At 49.5% G+C, this 16,016-nt stretch overlaps 1 protein-coding gene across 2 annotated transcripts; it reads right to left on the bottom strand.

The window, feature by feature from the left end:
* Positions 1-733: 733 nt before the first annotated feature.
* entpd6 (ectonucleoside triphosphate diphosphohydrolase 6) lies at positions 734-8,572 on the bottom strand. Of its 2 annotated transcripts, none has more exons than XM_076046008.1 (14): positions 8,382-8,572; positions 7,690-7,963; positions 6,233-6,309; positions 5,410-5,553; positions 4,492-4,570; positions 2,920-2,955; positions 2,675-2,760; positions 2,468-2,544; positions 2,315-2,388; positions 1,904-2,005; positions 1,683-1,823; positions 1,525-1,581; positions 1,004-1,113; positions 734-926 (listed from the first exon to the last, which is right to left on the bottom strand). In XM_076046008.1, exons 2-14 carry the CDS (start codon positions 7,922-7,924, stop codon positions 837-839), a joined length of 1,308 nt encoding a protein of 435 aa, XP_075902123.1. In that variant the 5' UTR covers positions 7,925-7,963; positions 8,382-8,572; the 3' UTR covers positions 734-836. The 2 variants fall into 2 exon arrangements, with proteins under 2 accessions (XP_075902123.1, XP_075902122.1); XM_076046007.1 differs by having other exon boundaries at positions 2,468-2,547; positions 8,382-8,570.
* Positions 8,573-16,016: the final 7,444 nt, after the last annotated feature.

Below are 16,016 nucleotides of genomic sequence, written 5' to 3'. Positions count from 1 at the left end.
GTGCAGGAATAAAAAATTTAACTTATTTCAGATTCAAAAGGATATAATAATGATTGATTATTTAATGACAAATTAGATAACTTTCTTATTTCATTTAAAATTAAGCTTTGAAGTTTCTCAAGTATGAAAAATCAGGGGGAAATGTCCCTTTACTGAACAGTTTAAACCCTCACCTGTGCTGTCACTGTGGCTGACTGCACAATCGCCCCCTGCAGGCTGGAGGAGCTGATGAAGCCCAATACAACTGGTGCATAGGAGGAAAAATATATCATGGGATATGTAGAATACATGCTTTAATTTCAATTGAAAATGAACAAACGCGTTCCAACAAAATTTAAAAGCCCCACGGTATTTAGCTTTTAAATAAAAAGAAACAACTAAAAACTCTTAAAGCAGTGAAAAAAATGGATATATAAAATGAAATACAGCAATTTTATCACTTAGTTACTTTTATAATTTCTTCAAGTTCGGCAGGCCGGATTAGAAAGTTTAACGGGCCGTATATGGCCCCCTGGCCGTAGGTTGCCGATGCCTGCACAGGTGTGTGTGTGTGTGTGTGTCATTTCCTGTTGCCTCGGAACGACAGTGAGCTGTTCATTGAGTGGCTTTCAGGATGTGGGCGGAGCCAACGAGTGCGCCGCCTGCTCCTTCTGCGCCTCTGAGACTCCACCCCTTCTACACTCACCTGGCCAATGAGGACGTACTACTGTACAACTGAAATAAATGCTTCCAGTTGATTGGCTGCTGGCCATCTTTATTATTAGCACCAGTTTTAGTCTGCAAACATTCAGGGCTGGGTTGTTGAAAAAGACGTAGCAACGAGGTCAAAGGTCACTTCAGAAAATGTGCATATGGAGCGAGGTGAGGTGGTGGAAGGCGGCACCCAGAGCCCAGCTGGTCTCCACCCCCTGGATGGTCCTGGCCAGCTAGAACACAGAGAGGGGTTGGGGTCTGAGGCCAGGGGGCGGGGCCAGAACTATAGCCTGCAGGTGAGGCTGCTCACCTTGAAGGTCTTTTGAGGTGGGAAACCAAGATCCTCCAGCAGCACGCACACGTAGATGATGTCCAGACACAGGAAGGGACTGGCAGGACTGACAGAGGAGGAGCTGCACACTGCAGGAGACATCGTCATCATCATCATCATCGTCATCATCATCATCATCATCATCATCACCGTCATCATTATGATCTTTACCTTCATCATCACCCTCATCATCATCATCATCACCATCACCTTCATCATTGCCCTCATCATTACGATCATTACCTTCATCATCACCCTCATCATCATCATCATCACCTTCATCATTGCCCTCATCATCATCAGCCTCATCATCATCATCATCATCATCATCATCATCATCATCATCATCATCTGCAAATTTCTCCTGGAGATCAATAAAGCATCTATCTATCTATGGATCTATATCTGTCCATCTATCATCATCACCACCACCATCATCTTTATCATCATTCTAACCAGAGTGCACTCTGCTCGCTGGCCACCAGAGGGCGTGCTCTCACCTCGTTTGGCTGCCTGGGTGTACTCGTCCAGTGTGACCGAGCCCTCGGCTCCGCCCTCTGAAAGTACAGCAGACAGTGAGGTCAGGAGGCGGGTGCGTCGCTGCGGCTACTACTGCTGCTGCTGCTGCTGCTGCAATGCACTCTGGGAGTTGTGGTACCGATGAAGCCCAGGTCGACGGCCCGCAGGTAGAAGTAGCCCAGAGCGAAGAAATCGACGGTCGCCGCATCGGACGGCGCCAGCAGCTTCCCGCGGAGCAGCTGCTGCACCCTGGAGCGACACGCCTCGTACACCGGCTCCCCTGACACACACACACACACACTGTCACACATACACACACACACAGCAGTCCACCAATCCGCTCGTTTGCGTGCTACTCACCTGACCTCTGACCCTTCACTGTGTAAACCATGTCTCCGTACTCCCAACTGCCAGAGTACTCTGCAGCAAGGCAGGGACTGACCAGCTCAGTGCTGCCCCCTACTGCACACACAAACACACACACACACACACACACACACACACACACACACACACGCACGCACGCACATACAAAACACACTCTTCTTAAAGCTCAGCGACAGCTGGCAGCAGAGGAATTAATCTTTGGAGTTATTAAAAGATTAGATAATGGCTTATTTATCAGGGGAGAGAAAGAGAGAGAGAGGGAGAGAGAGACGGAGAGAGAGAGAGAGAGAGAGAGAGAGAGAGGGTGAAACAAGAAAAACACTTCCTGTGTGTTGTTGTTGTTGTGTGTGGTGTTGTGCAGCGATTCATTAGGTAAGGACGTACACGGCAGCAGAGAGGAGGAGTGGACTCCACCCAGCACGTCGATGCGCGCTGACATCAGTCCCAGGCCGAGGTAGCTGCACACAGAGAGCAGGTCTGTGATTGGTCAGCTGGGGGCAGGGGGCGAGGGGAGCGGGGTAGGACAGGTGCGTGTACCTGTGTGTGTAGAGGGTGTAGGTGGTGTTGAAGAGGTGGAAGGAGCTGATGTGGTCGATGGGAGCCATCTGGATGGTCTTCTGCGGGAAAAAAAAAACAAAACACGCCGTTAGCGACAAAAGGTAACGGACCAATCAGATCCTCTGACCTACATCCTGTTTTTTGTTGGATTAGAAGGAGCAACCAGATGAGAAGATGGAGACTCACCTCGTCCTGAGGGCTGAAGGTCACCTGCAGGGACCCGCCCCCCAAATCCAGGATCCCAACCTTGGAGCTGGCGTGCTGGAGGTCCCCTGTAGAGGGCAGAGTCCAGAGGCTGGCTCACATCAACATCCATCTGTGTGTGTGTGTGTGTGTGTGTGTGTGTGTGTGTGTGTGTGTGTGTGTGTGTGTGTGAGAGAGAGGGAGAGAGAGAGAGAGAGAGGAAGAGAGGGAGAGAGAGAGAGTCTCACCAGTGAGGAAGTTGACGGTGATCCAGGCAAAGATCCCTAATTGGACAGAAGAAGACAAAACGCAGAATCAGCTGACGGCTAACAGCTATTGGCTAACGGCTAACGGCTAGGCCAGGCATGGGCAAACTACGGACAGGGGACATTAAAGCAGCATGTTTTCGACATATCCCATAATACATTTCTTCCTCCTGTGAGGTGGGTCACCAAAACACTCCATCCATCTGATGCTGCTCCGCCCCCCCCGTTACATTTTTGGTTCTAGGTGGTATTAGTGGTGGTTCTGGGGTGGTTTTTGGTGGTTCTAGTGGTGCTCTGGGTGGTTCGAGGTGGTCCAGTGGTTGTTCTAGTAGTGGTTCTGGGGTGGTTTTTGGTGGTTCTAGTGGTGTTCTGGGGTGGTTCTGGTTGTGGTTCTAGGGCAGGCGCGGACAACCTGTTTTTTTTCCTCCTATGAGCTGGCTCACTGAAAACACTCCATCCATCTGCTGCTGCTCCGGCTCCCCCTCTGTGGCCCCACCAGTCAAAAGGTTGATTTGAAGCTTGTCGGCTAATATACAGAGAAAACTGTTCTATCTTGCGATGCTTCGCCCTCTGATCGGGGGGGGGGGGGCGAGTGGTCGGGGGCCGCGGTGGTGGATCTGCCGGTGAACTTGGCCTCCATTAGAGCCTTTTAGCGCTGACCTCTGACCCCAGCCTTCATGAAAAGTGTATCATGGGGGGCTTTAGTGTAAAACTCTTAGCGAGATGCTAAGAAGCAATTTTCCAAACAAAACAAGCAGCGGCGGCGGCTACGCAGGTCTCCGCCTCTGGTGCTCCCCGCCGCTGCTGCCGCTCACAGATTAAGTCTCACTCAGCTAAAACCTCAGAGCGGAGCAGAGCGGGGACGGTGGCGAGAAGCGCCTCGGCCGCCTCGGCAGCGAGGATGCGGCTTCGCCTGGCCGACCAATCTGTCCATTAGCGGAGCGCTAACGGGACGCTAAGTGGACGTTAATTCACCCAAAGACATCCAGGGACGGCTAACGAGCTGATCCCACTCAGAGCGAAGGAGGAAAACATGTCGGCCTCAGGAATAAAGGCCGGCTCGGAGATTACAGCCCCCCCCGCTGGATTAAGTGGGACATTATCCCGCACCGCCCATAATTGCTTGTATGAACTACTTTAAAAGGATTGGATTAGAAGTCGTGTCCATACAGGGACGACGTTTCAAACACACAACCTACATGTGCTTCTTCATGGGAGGGGTGGGGAGGGGCTGGGGGGGGGGGGGGTCTCTGAGGGCAGAACCGTGACCCACCACCAGGAGGCCGGATTACAGCTTCTCAAACATCTGGTAAGCTCTCAGCGGCCAACCGCAGAGCTCCTGGAAGTCAACAACTGCACAGTCTGCACGGTGACACACACAGAACTAGTCCACGGAACCAGTCCACAGAACCAGGTATGACAGAACCAGATCTGGCAGAACCAGTTCACAGAACCAGCTGACAGAACCAGTCAACAAAACCAAGGTCCATGAAAACCAGAGCAGGGTTCTGCGGGCAGTTAGAAGCTTTGCTGGGCGACGTTGCTCAGTGGTACCTTCGTCGACGCCGTTCATGATGGAGACGCTGTCGTTGTCTCCGTACAGGAAGGGAGACTTCTGGAAAAGCGCCTTCACCTGGACACACAGGAGGACACACGCACACATGCTTGCTGCGTTTCCATGACAGTTTTTTTTTTTTCCGCAAAATAAAAGCAATATTTCTAAAAATGTTGCACAACTGCGATTTGCAGGTGTCTCCACTGACTGGTGTGAAGCGCGTTAGCCGTTAACTCTCGTAAAATCTCATCCCGCGAGAGTTACGAGAATTCTCGCCGGACGAAATTCTTACAGTTACGTTTTGCTTTTGTTTTGTTTGCGTTTTTTTTTTTTTTTTTGCCGTCAAGAACGCTTCTATTTTTCTCTTTGATTACTTGCAAAAAATTATTACGCCTCCTCCGTCAAATCATAACGCGCCATTTTCCCTTGAAGCGAACTGGTCACGTGACCCCCGTACGTCACGTCTACTGCATACGTCGTGAGAGCGTCAAAACCTTTCAGCCATGTTTGAGAGGTTTTTCCAAGTCCGCCCGTTTCCATCACCACTTTTTACTGCCATATTTAGGTGTCGCGCAACTGTCAACACGCAGGCTCTCCCATGCTACCGGACTGATGCTAAGCTAACGGGCTGCAGGTAGAAGTGCCCTCCTGACACCCCCACTGTGTAATCAGCTCTGTGTTTGGCTGCATCACTTTGAGAATAAAAGCTGCAGATTAAATGACTTTTTGGCTGAAGGCTGCTGTTATTACTGATGACTTAAAGGATTAATAGACCTGCTCTCATGATGATGATGATGATGATGATGAAGGCCAGGAAGTGGGAGGGGCTCTAGTGGCTGACTGACTGATCCACTAAACACTGATTATCACCTGTGCGATGCGCACACACACACACACACACACAAAGCTCCACTCACTGTGTCCAGGAGATGCTCCGCCTTCTCTCCAGGCAGGAGGCGGAGCCCGGCGGTGGCCTTCAGCACCACTGGGGTGCTGCTCCACAGCGAGGGCGGCACGCTGGCCTGAGCCTCCTGCAGGAGCTCCGTGATGCCTGCAGCGCACTGGGCGGAGGGAGAAGATAACATGGGGGGGGGACTCTTTTGACTGCTGGGGCAACAATGGGTTGTAACATTTGACAGAGGAGGCGGGAGCAGCTGTTTTGGTGAGCCACTTCATAGGAGGAAAAAAAACTATAGTTTGCCCAAGCCCGGTCTAGAAACACCAGAGAACCACCTCAGAAGAACCACCTAACTCCCCCTTCCCCCGGAACCACCACTAGAACCACATAGAATCACCCAGAACACCACTAGAACCACCAAGAACCACCCCAGAACCACCCCTAGACAATCTAGAACCACTTAGAGCCACCCAAGAACCACCTAGAACCACCACTAGAACCACCCCTGGACCGCTTAGAACAACCTAGAACCACTCAGAACACCACTACAACCACCACAATCCACCCCTGGACCACCTAGAGCCACACTAGAACCACCCCAGAACCACCCCTGGACAATCTAGAACCACTTACAGCCACCCAGGAACCACCTAGAACCACCCCTGGACCGCCTAAAATAACCTAGAACCACTCAGAACACCACTACTACCACTACAATCCAATTAATATAATTTCTTCAAGTTCAACGGGCCACTTGGGCCATAGTTTGCCCACGCCTAACACAGGGAAGCACAGGAAGTGAGGGCACACTCAATGACATCACTACGTGGATCAAGCCCCACCTGCTGCGGGTCGTCGGCGTAGTCGGACAAGCCTGGTCTGATGGACTTGAAGCGCTCGCGGTCCAGGGCGAGAATTCCTGCGGAAGGACAGAGAAGAACCGACAGGTGCTGCCATTAAGTCCCCGTTAGCTCCAGATGCGAACAAAGGAGCCAAAATAGCACTCAGCCTGTGTGATTTAGCTTAGCGGCTAAATGCGATAACGAAGGCATTTGGCCCAGCACGGCAGGAAACTTCCTGTAAGCCCCTAAAAAAGCCCCCAAAAAAACATTAATGAGTTTGTGTGTATTTGGAGCGAGGACTTAGCGAGGGAAAAGCTCCTCCCGCCGGTAATTAAAGCTGCGGGCTAGCGGCTGGTGCTGTAAACACAGCCGTGGCATGCCGCCGCTGGGGGTCATGTGACCCGGTCAGCATCGATCACACGGCTACAGCCGGAAAATCCTGTTGGATGCTTTTAAGAGATCCAGGCAGGCAGGGTGGCGCTGGGGACACACCCTAGTTAGCTCTCATTAACACACTGTTAGCATTAGCGTTAGCCTTGGGGGTGGGGTGTCTGGCAACCCACCAATCATGTGAGTGTCAGACTCCACTTTGGATGAGGGACATTTTATTATACACACAGAAAGTCTCTCTCTCACACGCACACACACACACACACACACACACACACACACACACACACACACTCTAACGATGATTCAACCTGATTGGCCGTTTTTGTATTTCTCACGCAGACGATCTGATCAGTGCTATTATTGATTATTTCCTCCCGCTGACGATGAGTTTCAATTTCTGAACCTGATTTTAACATCAACATTCAAGAATCCTTCAGATTTTAATGAATTAAAGTCAAGTAACGTCTGCTTTTAATTCTCAGCAGCTGCGTTTCCATGACCCCTAGAAATGCGCCAAACCTAAATATGGCAATAAAAAAACTGCTGATGGAAACTTCTCATAGTGCTAAACGGTTTTGACGCTCTCGCGAGGTGGTTTTTCAGATGTATCCGTGTGGAGGGACATCGCAAAAGTGCCATGGAAACACTTTTATTTTCATTTACACGTCACCAGACGTGATGTACGGGGTTCACGTGACCAGTTCACTTCGAGTGAAAACGGCACGTTATGATTTGACGGAGGAGACGGAAAACTTTTTTGCAAAAGATATTTGAAAAATATTACAGCCGTTCTTGACAGCAAACAAACGCGAACGAACAAAAGCAAACGGAATTACGTCGAAATTACGTCCCACGAGAATTACGAGAATTCTCGTGGAACAAAAGATTTTACGAGAATTACGGCTTGCGCGCTCCACGCCATTCAATGGAAACACCAGCAAATCTCAATTGTAGTTTGTGGAAATTACAGAAATGTCGCTTTTATTTTGCGAAAGTGACTCACACATACTCGCACAAACTCACTTACAGTCACTCACACGCGCACGCAATGCCGGTTTTGCTACCTCTGGGGTCCATCCTGAACTGGATGATGTGAACTCTGGTCCCCATGCTGCCAGCATCAAACATGATGCAGTACTGGGACCTGGTGGCGGTGACCCCGGTGACCCCGGGCCGCTGCTGCGGGGGCGGAACAAAGGCCTGGGGTCTGGCGGCAGCGCCGTGGCGTTTCACCAGCATCAGGTAGGCGAGCAGGGCGCCCACAAAGAGGAGGAGCCCGGCCAGCTTCGGAGTCCGCATGGTGGTGGGCGGGGGCTACTGCCGGTCCATCCTGAGATCCTGTGGAGACAACTGAGGGTGAAAAACAAAACAGAAAAAGCTCCCAGAATTATGGCGAGGGAGTCACTTGACTCAAGTGAACGGCAGTCAGTGAAGGCGTCGGTGGCTCCCACAGACACGGAAAACAGACATTCGTATCTCAGTTGGAACCCAGAACAACTGGTTGGACCAAGAACTTGGAGAGCCACGCCCACACCTGCACACCTGCGCAACCGCAGTCCTTCTTTCGCCCCGGGAGAGGCGGTATCCATGGCGACCGGCCAGTAAACAGGCTGTTTAGCTCGGTGAAAGCGGACAATCAGCATTGGCTTTGAACTGACCGGAAGTGACCGGTAACCAACAACGGACTGGGCTTTAGCCTCGCAAGCTAACACTTAACTCGCAAGCTAACTCGCTGGTCTCATTGGCCTTTACTCACCGAGTCCAACTGAACCGAACCGGACCCCGAAGCAGCCGCGGCCAGGACACACTCCACTCACATTTCCTCTTGCACCACAAGTTGTGGTCCACAACGCCGCCGACAGCGAGACGCTGGCGCCCTCCGATGACGTCACAAGAGCGAACGCTGTAACGCGGCCCAAAACAGCAGCGGAACAGAATGAAAATTTTAAATAGAAACAATATTTATTTTTTTTTTATCTGGGAAAAACAACAATTGCGGATATGTTGAGGTCTTGAAATGAATTTCAACTAGAACCGGAACCGGAAATTCTGGCAGCCGTTTCAGCGGCACAAACACAAAGAACAGTTTAGTCAGAGTCTCTCCACTCTTTGGCTTTCAGAAAATCCATTAAAGGCTTGTTTTAATTATTTAGAAGTACGGGGGGTTCACACAAAACTAAATAGATTTTTTTAAATTAGAAGTGAAGTTTTTTTTTAATCTTTTTTTTTTTTTTTTTAAATAGCTTTTATGACATTTGCTGTGTCTCAATTCAGGTTCTGCATCCTTGAAGTATGCATTTTGAAAGGAAGTTGCGTCATAGCACTGCGCGAAGGCTTGTCCCAATTCCCAAGGGTCCTTAGGACGCTCAAAATGCGCACTCGGAATGCGCCCTTGTCTTAGCCTATTCCAAGGATGCGCCGCTACTATCCTTCGCGTACTTATGTATCCCATGATGCTTTGCGTGCTGCTGCAAAGCATCGTGAGATCTTGGGAAGTCAGCTGAAATTAGCGGCATGTACTGGCAAATACACTTCATATAAATTTAAGTATTGAAATTTCACATAAAATATAAACAGTTTTAACATCGGGTTTTTATTTATTTGAATATCGAACGACGTTAGATGGCGAACCAATGGTTAGTTTGATGCTATAAAAAACGTCACTTCCCAGGCCAGCAGGAGGGAACGGCGGTGATGCAACGAGGAAATACGCCGATGGCTAGACCGTCCCGTGTGGTTACCAGGGAGGCGGGGTTTGGTCCGTCCTTCCGTCGGCCGGGTCCTCGAAGAACGCTTCCTTCAGACTGAGGACGCTCGTTACGAAGGGTGCAGATTTTATTCACTGAATAAAATCAATTTCCAGTCGCAGATGAGGCCGTGTGTGTTTGTGCATGTCCATACACCGCTGACTGATCATAAGTGAAAGAACAAACTTACACACACACACACACCCAAAACACCCCCTGGTGGCTGGTTGCGGTGTAGACATCGCAGGCCACACCCCCCTTTGTTTTTTTTATTTGTATTATTGGTTTTATTTAGATTTTTTTTTGCCACCTATGACATCAACAGGCCCCGCCCACCACTCTAAGCCTCTAATAGCTGTTTATCAGTTAATGGCAGCGGGACGTTAATGGCTCTTTAATCTTTTTCTGCTTTTTTTTTTTTTATCTTCATCTGGCCGAAGCTGCGGCGGCAACGCAAGTGGGTCCTAATCGTCCTGCAGATTGACACACAAACGACATTTAGACACAATTACCAACAATAATCCAAGGAAGTTGTTGATGTTACATGCAGAGGAACACGAGAAACATGCACACACACACACACACACACACACCTACACACACACACACACACACACACACACACACACACACAGCAGCTCCAGCCTGTACCAGCAGTCTGACTCGTCGGGCCACTCCTTCTGTTCCTCCAGAGGGAATCGCTGACTGAAGACTGTGGTCTGGGGTCATGTGACCGCCTGCTGTCTATGTGGGTCATGTGACCCCATCAGGAGGATTATTAGGAATAATTTGAGGGATTTCTGCCGATGTGGGGATAATAATTGATGGAAGATTGGGCTTTCATCCTGTAAGACGAGGCTCGGGCCGGATTAGACATCTGGAGCGAGCTGCCTTATTTGACGTGATTAGAGTGTGTTCACACTGTCGCTGACCAATCGCGGCACAGCGCCGCCACCGCCACATTCCTCCGAGGCCAAACATTTATTCATCACAAGTCAAACATCTGAAGCAGCTCCTGGACGCCGCCGCCCCCCCGCCTCCCCTTAATCCCGGAGGGTCCCATTCACCAATTGCACACTGCCGTCCGGCAGGAAAAACAGCAGAAAAAAGGAAAAGAAAGCATGATTACTGTTATTGGATTATTTACATTGCCCTCAACATGAAATGAAATTAAAATGTGTGTTGAATGGGATTTTCCAGGAAAATCGGGCGGTAATGAGGAATAACTGATTCTCCCAAAGTCGATTAAACAGCATCTCATCCCGACTAAGACGTGGATTAGACGGCCTGGGCCACGTTAGCAGGCAGATTAGAGTGTTTCCAGCCATTATTTTTATTATTATTCAGAGGCTTAACTCCCCTCACACACACACACACACACACACACACACACACACACACTGAAGAAAATCACCTGCAGATTATAATCCACAGTTATTTACAGTCCAAAGGGACAAAATCATTAACAATTATAGATTATTGAGATTATTAAAGACCCAAAGGTTCTCTGAGGAAACACAAACACAGCGTTTTACACAATCAGAGTCACATCAGCACGTCAAATCTGCCCGTAATCTGCAGGAAACATCACTTAGACACACGCATGCACGCATGTCCGCCCAATAAAAAAAACAAAAAACAAAAGAAAAAACCTGACTTCACCTGCTGCTACTAAATTAAACTGAACTGATATTTCGGCTGAGAGGGTAATAGAGTCATTTCTGAAAATTCCCCACTTGTTGAAAACGTACAAAGAATAATATTTAGATTATAATTCAACAAATTTCCAAATCTCAGAAATTATTTTCCATTCACCTAAAAGCAACTTGGTCCAGTCCCGTCAACCAGTTTGGAAACAAGGGGGCCAACAGTTAGCTGTTAGCTGAGCCGCAGGAGGATTAGCTCTGCACGTCTTTCATTTTTCAATCTATTTTAAACACTGCCTTCAGATTAGCCCAGGGAGTCAGAGTGCATCAAATAAAGAAAATTGCATCAAATTATCCCATTAATATTATTATATTTGCTGCCGCTGCAACATTATATAATGAAGCAAAGTGGTTTTAGTGCGTCCTCATCAGGGAAGGAGCCGTGCTAGTGAATGAAAATTGGATTGTTATAATGCAGGCGGCCAAATGAAAAAGTGCAGAGAGGACAAAGCAAATCATCTTTTTATCCTCTCAGTCCCTTACTCACCACACACACACACACACACACACACACACACACACACACGCACACGCACACACACGCGCTCGCACACACACAGACACACACACAATGCAGTATTATAGAACAGGCTAACATGCTACCAGGCTGTGTTGTTGTCTTTACGTCCGTCTGTTAGCATGCTAACTGCCAACCTCATCGATCACTGAGCCGAATGACAGCGTTTGCAGCAGGGAGATACTCATATGCTAACAGGTGAAGCTAACACAAACTTAGTGATGCTAGTCAAACACAAAGCATTGCGGGTAACAAGCTGTAGATTCGCGTCGTGGTGTTTTTGAGGACCCTGCAGCTAGCGTTGCAGTCAAGACAGCACCAACCAAGACCAATCAAGACTCGAGAGTATCGAGACCAAGACGAGACCAAGACAAGACCAAGACTTTATATATCAAAGAAATCATTTTCATTAACATTTTGCTGCTTTGCCAAGTATTTTCAACCATTTTAAAAAAACAACAACTTTGCTTCATAAAATTAAAAAAAAGAACTAGGAATAAGGGGCTGTGTCACTCTGGGTGACATAAACAGAGTGTAAAACAGCAGCAGTTGGGTTGCGTTCCGTTATTATCTGTCATTGTAGTGTTGGCTGAGTCTTGACTGGTCTTGATCAAAAATCCAGAGGCTGTCTGGTTCGAGACCCAGACAGGACCGAGTAAAAACGCCTCATAGTCCAAGACGAGACCGAGACACTTGAAAAGCGGCGGACCAAAGTGGTGGTTGGAGACCAAGTCCAATCTTGACTGCTGCAACACTACCTGGAGGATCATTGTGTGTGGTTGTTTCACAGCAGGACGCCGTCATTTCCTGATAACCTGTTAATTTTATTGTTTTTCACTCACATTACGTGATTACGCGAACGACCCGCCGAATCAAATCACTTAGAGCTGATTGAGGCCATCGCTAGGTTCCCGCCCCCTTCGCACTGCCGCCGCCGCCGCCGCCTTTAGCCAAATGACTGTTGATATTTGCTTTTAATTTAAGCAATCCACAACAAGACTCATTAACATGCGGCTAGATTAAGCGCTGGGAGCCGAGGTTATCCGCCTCTTAATGCCCTCCATGGGAGATAATCCCTGCTAACTTGGATTGGAGGCTACAATGAGATCAGCAGCAGATACCAAGAGACGGGCCAGGAGGGACGGCTACCGGTCAGGGCCCTGAAGGCACCACGCACCTGCTGCCCGCGGCCCTGAAGGTACCAAAGAGCTGCTGGCCAGCCAGGGGCCCTGAAGGCACCACGGAACTGAAGACATGAGGCCCTGAAGGCACCACGGAACTGAAAACAACACGGAACTGAAGACATGAGGCCCTGAAGGCACCACGAGAATAAAAACCTCCTCGTCTGACCCCACTGTCAGGCAGGTAACTGGCTTGGCCTCCGTGTATGTGTGTGTGTGCGTGGGTGAAAGTGATGAGGTCATGGCCGAGGCTCCGCCCCCTGATTGAATCAATAAAAGACAACAGATTACAGGGAAAAACTCTGATGAATCTTCTTCGTTTGTGGATTATTTAATATTCGGCTGAGCTGCAGCTGCCATATGGTTTTATCTTAACAATCAACACAATACACGCACACACGCACGCACTCACACACACACAAAGGATGAGGATTTGATTTGTCAGACTGCAGTCAGAATGTTCACCTACACAGTTTGCAGCAGATTGAAGACTCGAGGAAACACACATGAGGGGAGGGCCTGGGGGAGGTGGAGGGGGACGGCTGGAAGAGGCGAGTTGGGAGGTGGGGGGGGGGGGGTGCAGGGAGTGGAGTCAAGTGACAGTCTGATCCCCGATTGGCCGGTGAACACGGTGAACAGCGGAGGGACCTTGGACAGGTGAAAGGTGGCCGCAGCAGCAGGTCAAACGTGCCATTGCAAAGTGGGCGGAGCCAAACGTCATGAATCGACGGGGTCGTTAATCAGAACTTTCTCCTCGTCGTCCTCAAATCTTTCATATTTCAGTTTTTAAACCGATTGTTGTCTGATCGTCTCCTCAATCTGTTCTTAGCCTCGTTGTGCTAATCCCGACACACACGCACGCACACGCACACGCACACACACACACACACACATGCACACACACACACGCACCTCCTCACTCAGGCTTCATCCTCATCCCCCAGTGCGGCTCTTTTTTTACCTGCAGGTTTCCTGGAATGCTGGTGGGAGTGAGATTTTGACTCTTTACATGTTTTTTATCTACAACCTTTGTTCTGTTCTTAAATTCAAGCACCTCAAATGACAGCAAGGCACGCGACAAAATCATCACAATTTGGAGCGTCGCAGGAATTGGTGACGATGTCACTTCCTGCCGAGCGACGCATTGCGTGTATGCAGCAAACACGTCAGAATATGAATGCCCTTTATTGTCATCATGCAATGTATAAGGAAATTGAAAAAGCTGCGTCATCAAGACCTGGAAAAAAGACCTGGAATTTTACAGGATTTTTTCCCAGAAAATTTTCCCTCCAAAAATCCAAAATGTCTGTGTCTGTGTGTGTTTGTGTGTGTGTCTGTGTGTGTGTGTGTCTGTGTTGGGGGATGGAGCTCTGACAGGTTGTTGTTTTTGTCGCCTGTGAAAATTCCCTCCTTTATTCTGATCAGTTCTGTCTAATTGTGTGAGTGTGTGTGTGTGTGTGTGTGTGTGTGTGTGTGTGCGTGCGTGTGTGGGTGTGCGTGTATCTGTGTGTGCGACAGATGGATGAAGGACGGTCTGCATCTCCTGCCTTCACTGATCTTTGCATGGATTAGCATCCAGCGCTAACAGCAGCAGGTGAAGAGGAGCTACTCTTCCTCCTTCCTCTTCCTCTCCTCTTCCTCTTCCTCTTCCACTCGCTCTTTATATTCCTGCAGATTAGGGTGCTGAGTGGGAGTTGACGGGGTGAAAGGTCAAGACGTCTTTTTGGAGGGAAAAGTGTGGGAGAGGGAGGGAAAGTCAGAGCGCCGCTGCTGTGTGTGCTGTGTGTGTGTGTGTGTGTGTGTGTGTGAGACAGCTAACAGGAAGTGAGCCGGGACGGCGGTGATTAGCGTGATGGCGGGCGGCTGGCACGTGTGGCGTGACGCCTGCTGGCCCCGCCCCCCAGACGACCTGCTGCCTGCTGCATTAGTGTTTTAATCATTAGCCATTAGCGCCGGCTAATGGCAGCAGACAGCTTTCCCTGTGTGTTTGTCTGGCTTGCCGCCGCCGCCGCCACTGCCACACTTTCAGTGCAGATTAGGGGTGTAAACGAGGCCGGGGGTCGGGAGGTCGGGGGTCGGGGTGGGCGGGGCCGGGGCCGGGGCGTGTAAGACTACAGGGGCTCCAGACTTCCAGACAGTCTCATTTAAAAACTGTAATCCCAGCCGCTTGTTTACAGCGCTGAATTAGGTTAATCTAGCCGCCCTGCATTTGCATAAATGTGCATTTATGAATAATTAGTGGGCCAGGGGGGGGTAGGGGTAGTGGGGGAAGAGGGGAGGGTCTCGGCCGGTGGGGGGGCGACGCGTGTCCAGACTCTGCTGCCGTTGGCGGCGGCAAAACAATAGAGCAACACAACAATGCAGCCCACCAGCTGAGCCGTCTGCCGCGGCCCCGCCCCCTCCGTCCTAATTGGTCTCATTAACGAGGAGCAGAGACTGTTGGTTGCGGGAGCAGGAGCTGCTGCTAACTGGTCCCCGACCCCGGAACTCTGACCTCTGACACCCACTTCAAAAACTGACCGCAAGTCATCGCAGAGACCACAAGCAGAGAGAGTGGCTGCTCACCTTGACGTCCGTGTCTCAGTGTGTTGTTTGTGCAAGCAGAATTCTCATCCGGTCTCGTCCCGCGAGATTGGATGAGAATCACGGCTTACGCGCTCAGCACCAGTCAGTGGGAACTGGAAAATCTGCAATTGTTCTTTGTCAAAATTGTTGAAACGTCGCTTTTATTTTGGGAAAAACTGTGAGGAACAACACACACATGGACCTGAAACGCACACAAGTTCATTCATTCATTTTGCATTCAGCAACTGAGGTGTTGTGCACACTGTGTGGGCACAGTTTTTCTAATAGTATGATATAATATGATATAATTTAATATTGTACAATATAATGTATATGTATGCATATTTGAAGGACATTTGGATTCTAAACTGTCAAAAAGGTGAAAAAGAGATTCACCTTATAATGTGATTTAACGTGTGTGTGTGTGTGTGTGTGACTCCAACAGGCTGCTGCTCGGGGGGGAACGCGCCACCCTTTTGCTCTCAGCACCGCCGGTAGGACCGAGAATCTGAGCCGTGATTGGACGGCGAAATTTCCCAGTTAAACTTTATAGAAATTTCTTTGGTCCATCGTCCTGATTCTGATGTGAAGCCGTAGGTCCTCCGGAGTGGGCGGAGTCACACGTCACCGAGACCAGTAGGCCACTCCTCTCGTCTCTGATGAGTGGCGATTACG

The sequence above is a fragment of the Nelusetta ayraudi genome, unplaced genomic scaffold (assembly GCF_046127955.1).
Source record: "Nelusetta ayraudi isolate G7.1 ecotype Tasmania unplaced genomic scaffold, CSIRO-AGI_Nayr_v1 ptg000089l, whole genome shotgun sequence".
Taxonomy (NCBI): Eukaryota; Metazoa; Chordata; class Actinopteri; order Tetraodontiformes; family Monacanthidae; genus Nelusetta; species Nelusetta ayraudi.
The sequence above is the reverse complement of the archived record's forward strand: the minus strand, read 5'-3'. Positions and strand labels throughout refer to the sequence as shown.